The sequence below is a fragment of the Botryllus schlosseri genome, chromosome 15 (assembly GCF_051294905.1).
Source record: "Botryllus schlosseri isolate E-star chromosome 15, Bs_hap1, whole genome shotgun sequence".
Taxonomy (NCBI): Eukaryota; Metazoa; Chordata; class Ascidiacea; order Stolidobranchia; family Styelidae; genus Botryllus; species Botryllus schlosseri.
In genome coordinates this window covers 13,649,807-13,661,877 of record NC_137250.1, presented here as the reverse complement: position 1 = coordinate 13,661,877, position 12,071 = coordinate 13,649,807, and the positions used below count along the sequence as shown (strand labels likewise).

Here is a 12,071-nt window from a genome sequence, read left to right as displayed (position 1 = left end):
GAGAACAGTCAATACCAGCTACTTTTAGGGTAGTTTATCTAATGATTCTGTCAATGGCTCTTGAATTTTTGTATAAAGTCCCAATGTTTGTTGAATGTCTTTTGATCTGGAAAATGGATAGTGATACATATGGATACGTTTTACCGTGTGCTATGTATTTTGTAGCGGTTTTCAATGCCGTTTTTCTGTCCACTTATTCTAAGCATTCTTATCTGATATTGGAATTTTAATTGCACGGAATCATGCAGTGTGGCCTAAATATAGATGCTTCTTATCGTCTTGAAACCTAAGTGAATTTAAGCTGGTGTATATAGTGCAAGAGGCCTGAACATCTTGTGATAAATTAGAAGATAATTGATGGTATTGATTTTACTCTTTATGCAGCCTACTTATTTCTTGAGCTCACATCGGATTCAAGATTACATTTCGAATCGACCTATAGTTTCAGTTGGATGTCAAATTACATTGAGATTACATAAAATTTTTGTAGTTGCAAATAATTTCCATTATACTGGTTTGACCTGATTACCATGATACCGTTATACCATGATTACTCACATCCATTAGCATTCATGTTAAAGTTATCATAAATGCATCATCAAATTATAAACCAAACTAGAGATGTCAGTATCGCATGACTCCTGTCGATATTTATTGGGCTGTCCAATGACATCATCACTTTTAGAACTGCCCCACTTGAAAGGATCTTCAGTAATGTTGGCCTGAGTTATGAGTTCACTTCTTGGTGAAAATTTGGAAATGTCATGTGTTATGAACTACAATACATACCATCCTGCTGGACTTAGAGTACTAGTTTCTTAGTCAGAAGTGGTCTATATGGAAAATACTTTCACATTACTGCCACTAATTAGAGCTTCTAGTTTAGAAATATCACATTTTTGTATTGGCAGAAAATATCGGTTCTATTATCAAAATATGAGTCAATTGCGTATTGTTGTCGGCTAAAACACCAATGTGGATCGGGTTCTTATCAAATTTCCTAATTGTGATCGTATGGTAGCAAGCAAAAGAGGATGACAGCGTTGGCGCATGCATTAAATCATTATTTTAAATATCTTGGGTTCCTGAATTGAAATTGGGCATCACCATCACGCTGATTGAGGAAGTGATGTCGATCACTCTCAGCACAGGCGTCGAAGCCAACAAGTAGGCAAGTGAACGAAAACAAACCACGCCTGGTTATCGCCTATCATTTCCTTGATGAGAATTGCAAAATGAAAGCGCAGTGTCTGACACTGTCACTCTGTACATGATTGGATGCTGTTCGTAGCATTTACAAGGCTGCAGACCTGAACACCACACGCAAAATGACTTCAAATTGTCAGTTTTGCGAATGGTAGGAACCGCTTTGGGCTTGGCATGTTTCCTGCTGCAAGTCTGTTTTGACACCAGACATCGCCAGTAGTCATGTGTGCATGTAATAAAATTGTTTAACCAACTTGAATCAGACCGTCCAGCACAGTGCTTGTAAGAACATGGTATTTCAACTGGCAGATGTTTTGAATAAATCATTTCATCTGTATATCAGGTCCTCCTCTCATTGCGTGTCTTATATGTTGGCAAACTGGCTGCGTATGTAATTTTGTGACTTCCCCTAGTGATCACCATGTAGTAATGTAGTTGGAAGCCTTTGGATTTTGTACGACTGTGAAATTGTTTTGTTTGCGCTGGGTTCTTGGTAATAATAATAGCTCCACGGCGTTTCTACGATTGCTTAGCATTTGGGCTTTGGCAATTCTGAGCGTTATGGATTTTAGTATTATGCGCAGGCTGTTTATATAATCTTATTTCAATTGCTAATTGATAGTTCTCGTCACTCGTCGACTTCAATTTTTGAAGTTTTCATATTTCGTCGACGCCAAAATGTGATTCAGCCATGAATATCTATATTTCAGAAAGAAATTCAAAGCCGCGATGAAGCCGGCTAAGATTAGGAAGGGATGTTTGTATTGCACTAGAAGAGCTGTTGACATTGCTCAATTCGTAGGATTTGAAGATTGAAATTGATAGGGCACATCCAACGTATAATTATTTATATATTTATTAACTACACTTCATGTGGAAACAATTTACGGTATCCTAACAGAGCAACAGATTTGGAGATCTTTCAATATTGTCGAAATCATTTTCAACTTGATTTCTATAGTTCTAATTCTCTTTTATAAATTTACAGGTTGGACAATTGATCACCTCCAATTTATCTGCGGAGTTCAAGAAAATCATGATAGATTCGATCATGCCGAAATCGGTTTCGGAAAAGCTTCTCGGACAAAACCTATTCAAGACCAGCGGCGAATCGACGTTCCGTCCTCTTTTTGTTGAAACGTAATTTTCTTTGCATTCTCGGGTGTTATTTACGATGAGACTCGATATGAGTGGGAATAGCTGATCAGTATTTGCAGTATCAACATGGGAAGTCGGAAGTTTGGTGATATGACCTCATCGTAATTATGCGGATTGCAGCACCCTTTTGAAATTATGCCTCAGAAATGCGCTAAAAATAGATAATGCGCTAATAATAAAACGGCGGCGGCTACAGCCGGATAATCGACCGATGGACTAAACGTTTTTCTCTACTTGCAAATTTGATTATCACTAGTCCATTCTGATTACTGTCAGAATGGACACAGGGTATACCTGACCCGAATTGGAGTCAGCACATCAACTTATGCACCGATGCATATGCGTGCATGAGGTTTCATTCGAATGCTATCATTGCATTGCATTCATGACGTTTTGTTTACGTCTCCTGCATACCATTCCGCACAGCTCCCGTCAACGTATGCCTTATACCATCACTTTGAATAAATCTGTGTTTTGACTGTCAACTTGACGAAACTGCAGCGATTTACTGCGATCTCACATCTAGCTAAATTGTGGATTAATCTGTGCTTGTTCGTAGGAGTGTAACATTGACATATTGTGTCTTGATAAAAAATGACTTTGACAAAGAAGGAATAGTCTGTACAATTGTGCTATGTATCCGACCATGACTATTTAGCTGACTGTAGGGCAGATTATGTTTTCTCCCCACACACCATTACAGAGTGTGAAGTCCAGACTGGATGCGTCCTTTGATTTCTTTACTCTTGTCTGCCATGTAACGATTCTAAATTTCAAAGTTATAGTTCAGCCGTTTTGTTTGCGTTTAGCCCCGATCGTCTTATTTCCAATTATTCTCAGTGACATTTCGTCCTCTGGGAACACGCCGAATGCTTGAATAATTCAGATGTCGGCACCGTCGGGCAAGTTGCCGCGTTTGTGATTATTGTCTGCGGCAGGTGCGGCGATCCAAATCGTGGAATTCCTCATCACTTTCAACTACATTGTTTTGTTGGTACCGGTACCCATGCAGTTTGTCATTGCATCTCACTCGGTAGGGATAGCCGTTGTATATACTCTTGCGTAGCCTATGGCAGGATGGCTTGATCTGTGTTTGGATATCCACAGCTTAACCGATTATGTGAAATGCCAGAAGTCATTTGAGCATTTGGTTAGGCGCGTGGTTGAATTTGTATTTGGTCGTTGACATTTGGTCTTGCAGCTAAGCAACAAGAACAACTCAAATCTAGTTTCTGAGCGTAGGCTAAACGATAAAAAAAGGGCCAGATTCGAGCTAGCTGATTGACACTGCGGCAAATGGTTTATTTGCAATCTTTGACAGGATGAATGACGTTTCGATTCTGTACGCTGACATCGTCGGATTTACGAAGATGAGCGCGAACAAATCTGCTGCCGAACTTGTCTATCTTCTCAACGATCTCTTCCGACGGTTCGACACGCTTTGCCTGAAGACTGGATGCGAGAAAATCAGTACATTGGGTAAGGAATACTTGAGCACGACCACGTCAAGGCGGTGATCATAGTTGAGCATTTGCAATCACACTTTGCAAGCACACCTACATGGTCTCTAGGGCGGTGGTTTCCATCCTCTTTCCAGTCATGGCTCAGTTTTCAAAGTTAGAAATATAGAAGGAATCCTGTCTGTAATAGTGGCAAGTAAGCCTATGGCCCAGGGAATATTTCATTGCCAGCGTGTTGGTTTAGAGTTTGTGCCCCTTGCTATTACATGTGTGCTGTGATGATATTTGTACACGGGTCTTTTGACTTGTCATGATTACGTCATGGTGACAAAATTCTTCTAGTATTTTGAATTCCACTAACCTCGTTTATGAATCACCTGTAAAACTTGAAGTGGGATTAATTTGACAATTCAAATATATCGCTCGCTGGAGTAAAATAATAACATTGAGCAATGAGACGAACAGAGCTAACCTCACATAGTATTCAGAATAGCTTTGCGGCCGTACTTAAAATTCTATGACTTGTGGATAACCAGTACTTCTTGTGATTGTAATGTTACCTACTTGTGAAGAATTTAATCTAATTGAATCTAATTTCTGTATTTGCTAGAATGTCCCTTTCAAAACAGGCGAGTTATCGGGGCAGATTGGTGAAGGGTTCATGGAGTAGCGATGCATATTTGCAGAGTGTTTGTAGTAAGTGCTTGGCCGTATGTTACCGTCCATTGAAGGCTAAATACATATTGTTTTATATCATGTTATCTATCCATAAACATTTTCATCCCACCAATAAAGCTGTCTGGGCTCATGATCATGAAATAATTGGGCGTGGGGATAAAATGGAATTTTGGTTGACCGTAGAATAGTAATATTGACGCTATTATTAATGCATTGTGTACTTGATTAGGCGTCAGTGCAGTCACCGCCGTCCAAGCTTATTAACACAAATGGAATGTACCAATTACATTACATATTTTCAGTGAGTTCTTTCAGTTCTGCCCGCGAGTTCACCGAAATCAATTCTTGCTTGCTTTTGCGATATGTGAATATGATAATGACTATGTCGTAGTCCTTGCAAGTTCAATATCGTCTTATCTCTTTGTGCCACAACTTTGATAGGTTATTGCTGTTAAAAAATTCCCTATTTAAAGGGGAACTAAGAGACAGCGAGACATATTGAGAACCCATTCCAACGTTTTAACTACATCGCCTTGTAAATCGTGTCTTGTGATCTAGAATCATGTCTCTGCCTGACTAGATTCAATTAGTTGTTGATGTGCCAAGTTAACAATGTGCGTCTTGTAATTTTCTTCCCCTCTCGAAGTAGTTGATGAATCATTTATAAAGGCTTCTCTACCTCGAGGGGCCAATCATGGCCTCGGAACACGAAACACGATTGTTCCGTCCCAGAGGACGCGGACGACACTTTCGATTTCGGTTTTTGCTAGCACGCTGACACTTTAATAGAGATGTCAATGTTGTGATTCTGGTTGAAATGATATTTTGCGACATGGTACCTGTTTGGCCAACTGTTGTGTTACGTCAGATTATGAGGTTGTGAGTATTCTCGACATCGCTATAAAATGAATTTTATATTCAAATAACAGATTATCGACAATTTCCGTATCCCTTTACAGAGGGTAGTACTTAGTATCGCTCATATCCTTTGTATTGGGATTTGTAGTCGTTTAGAACTTTGATTCCTGTCATCAAAATTACTTGTATAAATATTAGTCCTGACAGACCCTTCAAATGTGCGGGCATCTCCGTGAAATTTTGATCTCAGCTTGATAGTTGTATGCATAAAACTTTGACATGCTATGTTGCGGTATGAAGTAAAAAATTATATTTGTCGAGACGTTGGTACGGCTAACGTAAGCTGGCATTTTGGAGATTGGCATATAGAATCAAAATGACAAGAGTAGTGTAGATAGGTCCGTAAAACGCGAAAATGAAGTCCCGTGTATCGCGATAAGAACGAATTGGAAGCTGGTTGCTGATGCAAGACCAAAAAATTTCATGGGAACGAGTCTTGGCATATCTGCAAGTGCGCAGGCTATCACACAACATTTACAACTAGCCAATGATATTTCATGCTTTGAAGCGATTATCAACTTGAAAAGTTACAGGGGTATTCGGCGTTTGTATGATAAGGAAAATAAAGATTAGTCTATTTGTTTACGATGTCGTGATACTTGAACACGTAACCCAATGAATGGCGAGTTGAATGGAGCCTGGTAGACACTTGAAATTCAGTCCAAGTTACTTGTGCTCACCTTGTTTGCACCTGTAAGTGATGAAATTTCGCTGCTTTGCTATGCAATTCACAATGCTGTACTAGTGACAGGTACAGAGTATAAATTAACTCTCTGTTCCACTTCCTGTATCTTTCTGTTACCGTTTGACTGGCGTATAACAACGGGGTTGGCTATTTCAATAAGTGTGGCCTCGTTCCTGTTATGACTAACATATGTATTGTGTTGTAATGGTATATGAAATAGCTGGCGAAATTTGAGGACTTTCAACCTGACACGATATGCAACCTGATTTTGTGTTCCAGGTGATTGCTACTATTGCGTGTCGGGGTGCCCCGATAAAAAAGAGGATCATGCCAGATGCTGCGTAGAAATGGGCCTTGGTACGTTGTTCATATATTTAATTTGCTTTAATATTGTATTACCGTGTTGTGTTTTTTACGACAGGAATGATATCTGCCATCAAAGACTTCTGCCACGAGAACGGGGTCAATGTCGACATGCGAATAGGCATCCACACCGGCATCGTAATCTGCGGCATTGTCGGCATGAAAAGATTTAAGGTGCTGAGATTAGTATCTGGTTATCAAAGACCTGACAGCACAATTACTGCAGTATTAATTTAATATAATATCATCGTACAAAACTGGTGTCCGCAGTTTATTACCATCTCATCAACAATCCCGTTTTCTTAGCATTGAAAAATGTGATGAATGGGCCGAATTTCTGGCGTTTTAATGTGTCGTAGCCATTATTTTAATTCGGCCAATTTTACACTCCAATGAAGCTGGAATTTGGGTGAAAATGATATTAAGTACTGGTACATAATATGTTTGTGCCAGTGGTTTCTGTGGTGTGGTTCTCAAGTACGCACAAAACCAGCAACGGCAACCTGTCTTCGTACAGTATTCATATCTGATGGGACAAATACCAATTCCGTTACGTTGCTGTGGGGTGTAGGCAGTCATTGGGAGGGTTGTGACTGACTTTGCATTTAAAATCACTCCCCGAGTCTCCCTGAAACTGTCACCTTTTCTATCTAACTATTTATTCCGAAAAGTCAACTTTCAGTTGCAAACGTGTAATCGTAGCTAATTGAGCTTAGATACTACTGATGTATGAGACCGTCGTACGTAAGATCCGGGTAACATGGCGTCGCTGTTTCAGTTTGACGTGTGGTCCAACGACGTAAGCTTTGCCAATCACATGGAGCAGTGGGGCGTACCCGGCAAAATCCACATATCGGAAGAAACGAAAAAGTGCTTGGTAGAACTCGGGAATGAATACGTAATTGAAGATGGCAAAACGGAAGAAAGGGTGCCAAAGGAAGTGTTAAGTACGCAGACCGTCTGACTTTGCCCATCTCTAACAAGTCGATTGGTATCCTGCGTAGTAGCTCATTCCATCATTTGTATTTTATTTTAAGAATAGGTATTTCCAAGAGTGCGTCCATACCCACCGTACGACTGGCTAATTTTGATAGGAGCACGCCTAGAGAGGAATTTGGTTTGAATCGTATTTACGTAAAACATGGCACGAAATTATTCGTTTATAATGCTCGTCATTATGCGGCTGTCATTATTATGTGTTAAACAAGCCGTGGAAGCTAACGGGTGCACCGTGTTTGTGATATTTAATTACATCCATCGGCAATTGGTCTAATTTCAGGCCACCGACGATGGGCAGTGATTTTAGCGAAAAACGTCGTCTTAATGTAGCAATTGTCCATTTATCTCATTTCTAATGTCCATGTAATTATCGTCGGTTTCGAATGGTAATATGATGGTGTTTCTGTGACGGAGTCGCGCTCGTAGGTACAGGTAAATGTGGTTAATATTATTAGATACGCTACTCACTTAGAAGTAGAAGTAAAACCGTAAATTTCCAAGTCAAAACTACTTCAAGTAGAGATTTTATTGAGCGGACGCATGGTTTTTGCAGTTGATCGGATTTTTGCTAGTTTGTAAATTGCAACATGTATCTTTGTGATTAACGCAATTCGACCAATATCAGGTCTGTTTTAATATTATTCTACAAGTGTTCACCAATGTGGCCATGACTTCCAAATGGTAGATGCAAGCTCCGTGATCCATATATCGCTAGAAAGGGCAGGAAATTTCCTTTCCAAATATGGCCTTTACGTTGAACCATAGGCATACACGCCAAGAGTCCCCAACCGCAAAAACCTATGAAAAAAATTAAATAATTATGGTTTTGACGTTATTTCTACTGTGGGAGCCTAGAAACCTTGATTGGCCGTATTTCAGAATACAAAACATAACAAAGCTACGAACGTTACGGAAATAACAATTTCCAAAGTCGTGATCATCCCACAACATTGTCACAAAGTGCAATGAAATCGGTATGGTCGAAAAAATACCAAAGTATCTTTAATGTGATCTATAACAGGCATTATATTCTTTGTGGCGGCATAAAGGGTACATATTTGATATCTGACGCACTACATTCTGTTATGATGTCATAAGGAGTGATATTCGACTACTCACTAAACCGTCAGACAATCAACGAACTATGTACCCACCATGGCAGAGCGATGTATCTATCAATATTCTATAATCGGTTTCTTCACTGTACATTACTGATTACACACAAGTTTTATTTCGCAACTATGATAATTCTAGAATGGCCGCAGTATCTTCATCAGCAGCCTGCCGTGTCATTCAGCAAATTGGACAGCTGTCAGCCAAAACCCATGCTTTCGCATTATGGTGCAATAGATGACAACACTTGATTGAAAACTCTAACACCTCGAGTAATCATCGCGCGTAACCTTATCCAATTAGCAGTTTCTAATCTCAAGATTCTTCCTGATCAACTAACTTTATGATCTGGCCGTCCTTAGTTACGGTGATACAGGGACCGTTTTGTGCAGTTTCAACGACAACTTCAATCTTAAATGTGATGCAAACTGCTCAAACAGGAGTGGAAGTCGTATGGCGCAGTTATACTTCAGTAAGTGTTGATTACTATGAAGAAGTATAAGTACTTTGTTACTGCGCACCTCTGGGTTTAGGAGATAGTGGGAGGAAACTTGTTTTTTATCTGTCTTGGAAAAATTTTGGCCGATTACACTTTGCTTCGATTTCAGTGAAAAAGCCCTTCAAGACGTTCTTGATCAGCAAAAGGATCGACGATGACTCGGAATCTTCGACCTTATCGGATGACTCGTCAGACTCTGAAAACTGTGCCGACGCTGGCAAGGACGCTAACACGAGTGTAAGCCGATTGAATATGTAACGATCTGTAGGCTTGATTTGCAGTTGCAATAGTGCTGAAGGATCGAAAAGGGTCATCGTTGGTACTCGGGCAGAAGCAGGGTTGTAACCAAGTCGCAAGGCTCCGAGTCACAAGTCAATCTCAGTTTTATAATTTTGACTCGAGTCAAGTCGAGTCATTTTCAATTCACCACCGAGTCATGGTGTTGTGACTCGAGTTCGAGTCCTTCAGTTTTGAGTTCAATCCGGTTCAAGGCACTTTTTTCAACTCAAGCTCGGGCGATATAGAATGGCTCGCATTTGTAATATCGTAATTTTGCTCAGTCCTAACATTTTCTGGCTTCATTTCCGTATCAGGACTGACAGACGAAATACCAATAACATGGTGACTTTACTATTGTTCAAAGTTACAATCAAATGTCTGTCTTGGCCGTCCTAGTCTCGAGTGATATCGTTGCTGGAAAACCAAACTGCGTTATGTCCATTTTTGGAAATTTTGACCGTGACCATATGAGTTGAGAACCAGTTTTGTTTCGAAGAAAAATTCAGAAATACCAAAAGTGGACATAATACAGTTTGATTTTCCAGCAACGATGTGACTTGGTTCGAGTCATGCACAATGACTCGAATACAGTTCGAGTAAATGCCGAAATTGACTTCAGTCGAGTCATGTTACACATTTGGAAGATGACTCGAGTCAAGTCGAGTCACCAAAAAATCGTGACTCGAGTCGGACTCATGACTCGAGTCATTACAACCCTGGGTAGAAGTAATAAGTAATGATGTTAATTTCTGCTCGCGTGCAGATAGAAGTAGTGATTTCTAAGTAAGTAAAAAGTAGGTATTCTAGGTCTGAGTTTGTCTAAAAAACTGAAAATTGTGACGTAACAGTAGTCTGAAGTCATAAACATTTGAGGAAATGGTGCAAGGGGACAAAATCTACCCTGGTAGCCTACTACAAAAAAGTAGAATTATTTCTCAACTGACCACCCATGATCGAATTTTTGGCCAAGTACAAGTGAAGTATTTTAGGCCTAGGTTTGCCTAAACTAAGTTGATAAATCATACTTAGTACTTTGGAAATGTCAAAGTAGCCTACTTTGGTAAAACCTCGACTGATCGACTTTATCGCCGAAGAAATAATGCGCGCCCATCCCACCTTTTCTGTGGTCGTGGGGCTGGGCGTTTACTGTTGCGAATTTGGTCAGGTCAAGACTTTCAACGAGAAGAAAGGCAAATCGAACGGGACGAAATCGGAAAGCGTCAGTGTGAAGAGGAAAGGCGGGGACGGCGATAATGCGGCGAATGTACGTGACGCTATATTTCAATATTTCAAATCGACGGACACAAATAGGCCGCCGTGCCGCAAAGAGCAAAACTTTACTAGCGTTATTTGTCTTTCGGAATATTGGTCATCTATATCTGGATACGATAAGGCTATGCTCCTCAACCGGGGTGCCGTGAGATAATTTGGTAATGAGGGTTTCCTGTCCACATATAACGGATATTCAGGACATCCAAATTCTGTGTAGATTTGGGGAAACTGATGACTAAAAAAGTACATCAATAAATTCGCCCCGACAGGCAAAGAGACAGTGTTTAATTTTTTGGTATCAGCATCTACGTTGAACACTCGGCTTTTTGAGTTATCATCATCATCAGATTCCGAAATCTCGCACTCAAGTTACTCAAAGAGCTGGGGTACTTGAAATAGGTTTGAAATTTCTCGTAAGACCCTCACCAGGCGTACTTGAGTGAACCCGCCACGGTACTACCAAATTACCGTAATTCTCTATTGACTGCTGTCTTCACAGTCGCCCCGCTGGGATTAAAGAGATCCCCCCCGGGTGATTTTCGTGACTTTAAAAGTTGCTTACAATGATTTTGATGGTTCGATTATTCCGACGGAGATTGCGACCAGTTGACTCGATGCATTGATTTGCGTAATGCGTAATCTCTACTCGTCGATGAATAATGGAGAGTAAGAGCATAAAAGACTGCGGTATCGCTCTGTGAATTTGTGACGGCACTTGAATGCACTTTGCGGTGATATCTGCGAGAGCTCGCAGTTTGCTGCAGCGCCCAAATGCTTGAAAAAAACCTGAAATGTTTGATTACTTACATTATTCCATTGATGCCAGTATTCAGAGATGAACTCCCAAAGTCAAATTGTTTTACGTTTCGGTTGTGCTGGATTAGGTGCTTGACTAAGCTATTAACGGATACTGTACAGAAAAAAGTGTGTGTTGCCGTTTCACTCAATAGGGATATGCGGTTCTTTTTATAAATAATCCTCTACTTCGTGGCATTGGCCGAAAAATGAGTGTAGCAGCTTCTAGAATTGTTGCAGTAAAAGTGAAGTAGCCTTAAAACAACCACTGTAAAGTAGTGTGATGTTGATACGCGCTTGAAAAAAGTAGGTACTATGATCAAGGAACGCTCACACAAGGAACGCTCGGCTGTGAGCGTAAACAAAAATCTGCAAAGAATAGAGAGGAACTCGAGGTGGGCTTTCTGACTGAAATGCATAAAAAATTAATAATTCATTGCGGCAATTTTATCGTCGACAGATCAAGAGTCGGTTTCATTACCGCTTGATGGCCTGTCGCTTATTATTGGGGTGAAGATCGGACATTCAGACATATCCGTCAATTGTAGTGTCACCCGAAATATTTGATGCCACTGCCTGCCATTAACGAATCATTCTACCCGAGTTCATTTGTTATCGCCTCTAGAGGAATCGCGACGTTCTATTC

General features: G+C 40.3%; 1 protein-coding gene across 2 annotated transcripts in view; it reads left to right on the top strand.

Annotated features, from left to right (window-relative positions):
• LOC145458076 (adenylate cyclase type 9-like) overlaps window positions 1-12,071 on the top strand; it is a 43,213-nt gene that overhangs the window by 11,374 nt on the left and 19,768 nt on the right. For both annotated transcript variants that reach the window (XM_080336387.1, XM_080336388.1), the window contains exons 6-12: window positions 2,195-2,346; window positions 3,686-3,843; window positions 6,385-6,462; window positions 6,527-6,642; window positions 7,247-7,415; window positions 9,189-9,316; window positions 10,524-10,622. In XM_080336387.1, the coding sequence (XP_080192513.1) occupies window positions 2,195-2,346; window positions 3,686-3,843; window positions 6,385-6,462; window positions 6,527-6,642; window positions 7,247-7,415; window positions 9,189-9,316; window positions 10,524-10,622 (900 nt within the window). The remainder of the gene's footprint in view (window positions 1-2,194; window positions 2,347-3,685; window positions 3,844-6,384; window positions 6,463-6,526; window positions 6,643-7,246; window positions 7,416-9,188; window positions 9,317-10,523; window positions 10,623-12,071) is intronic.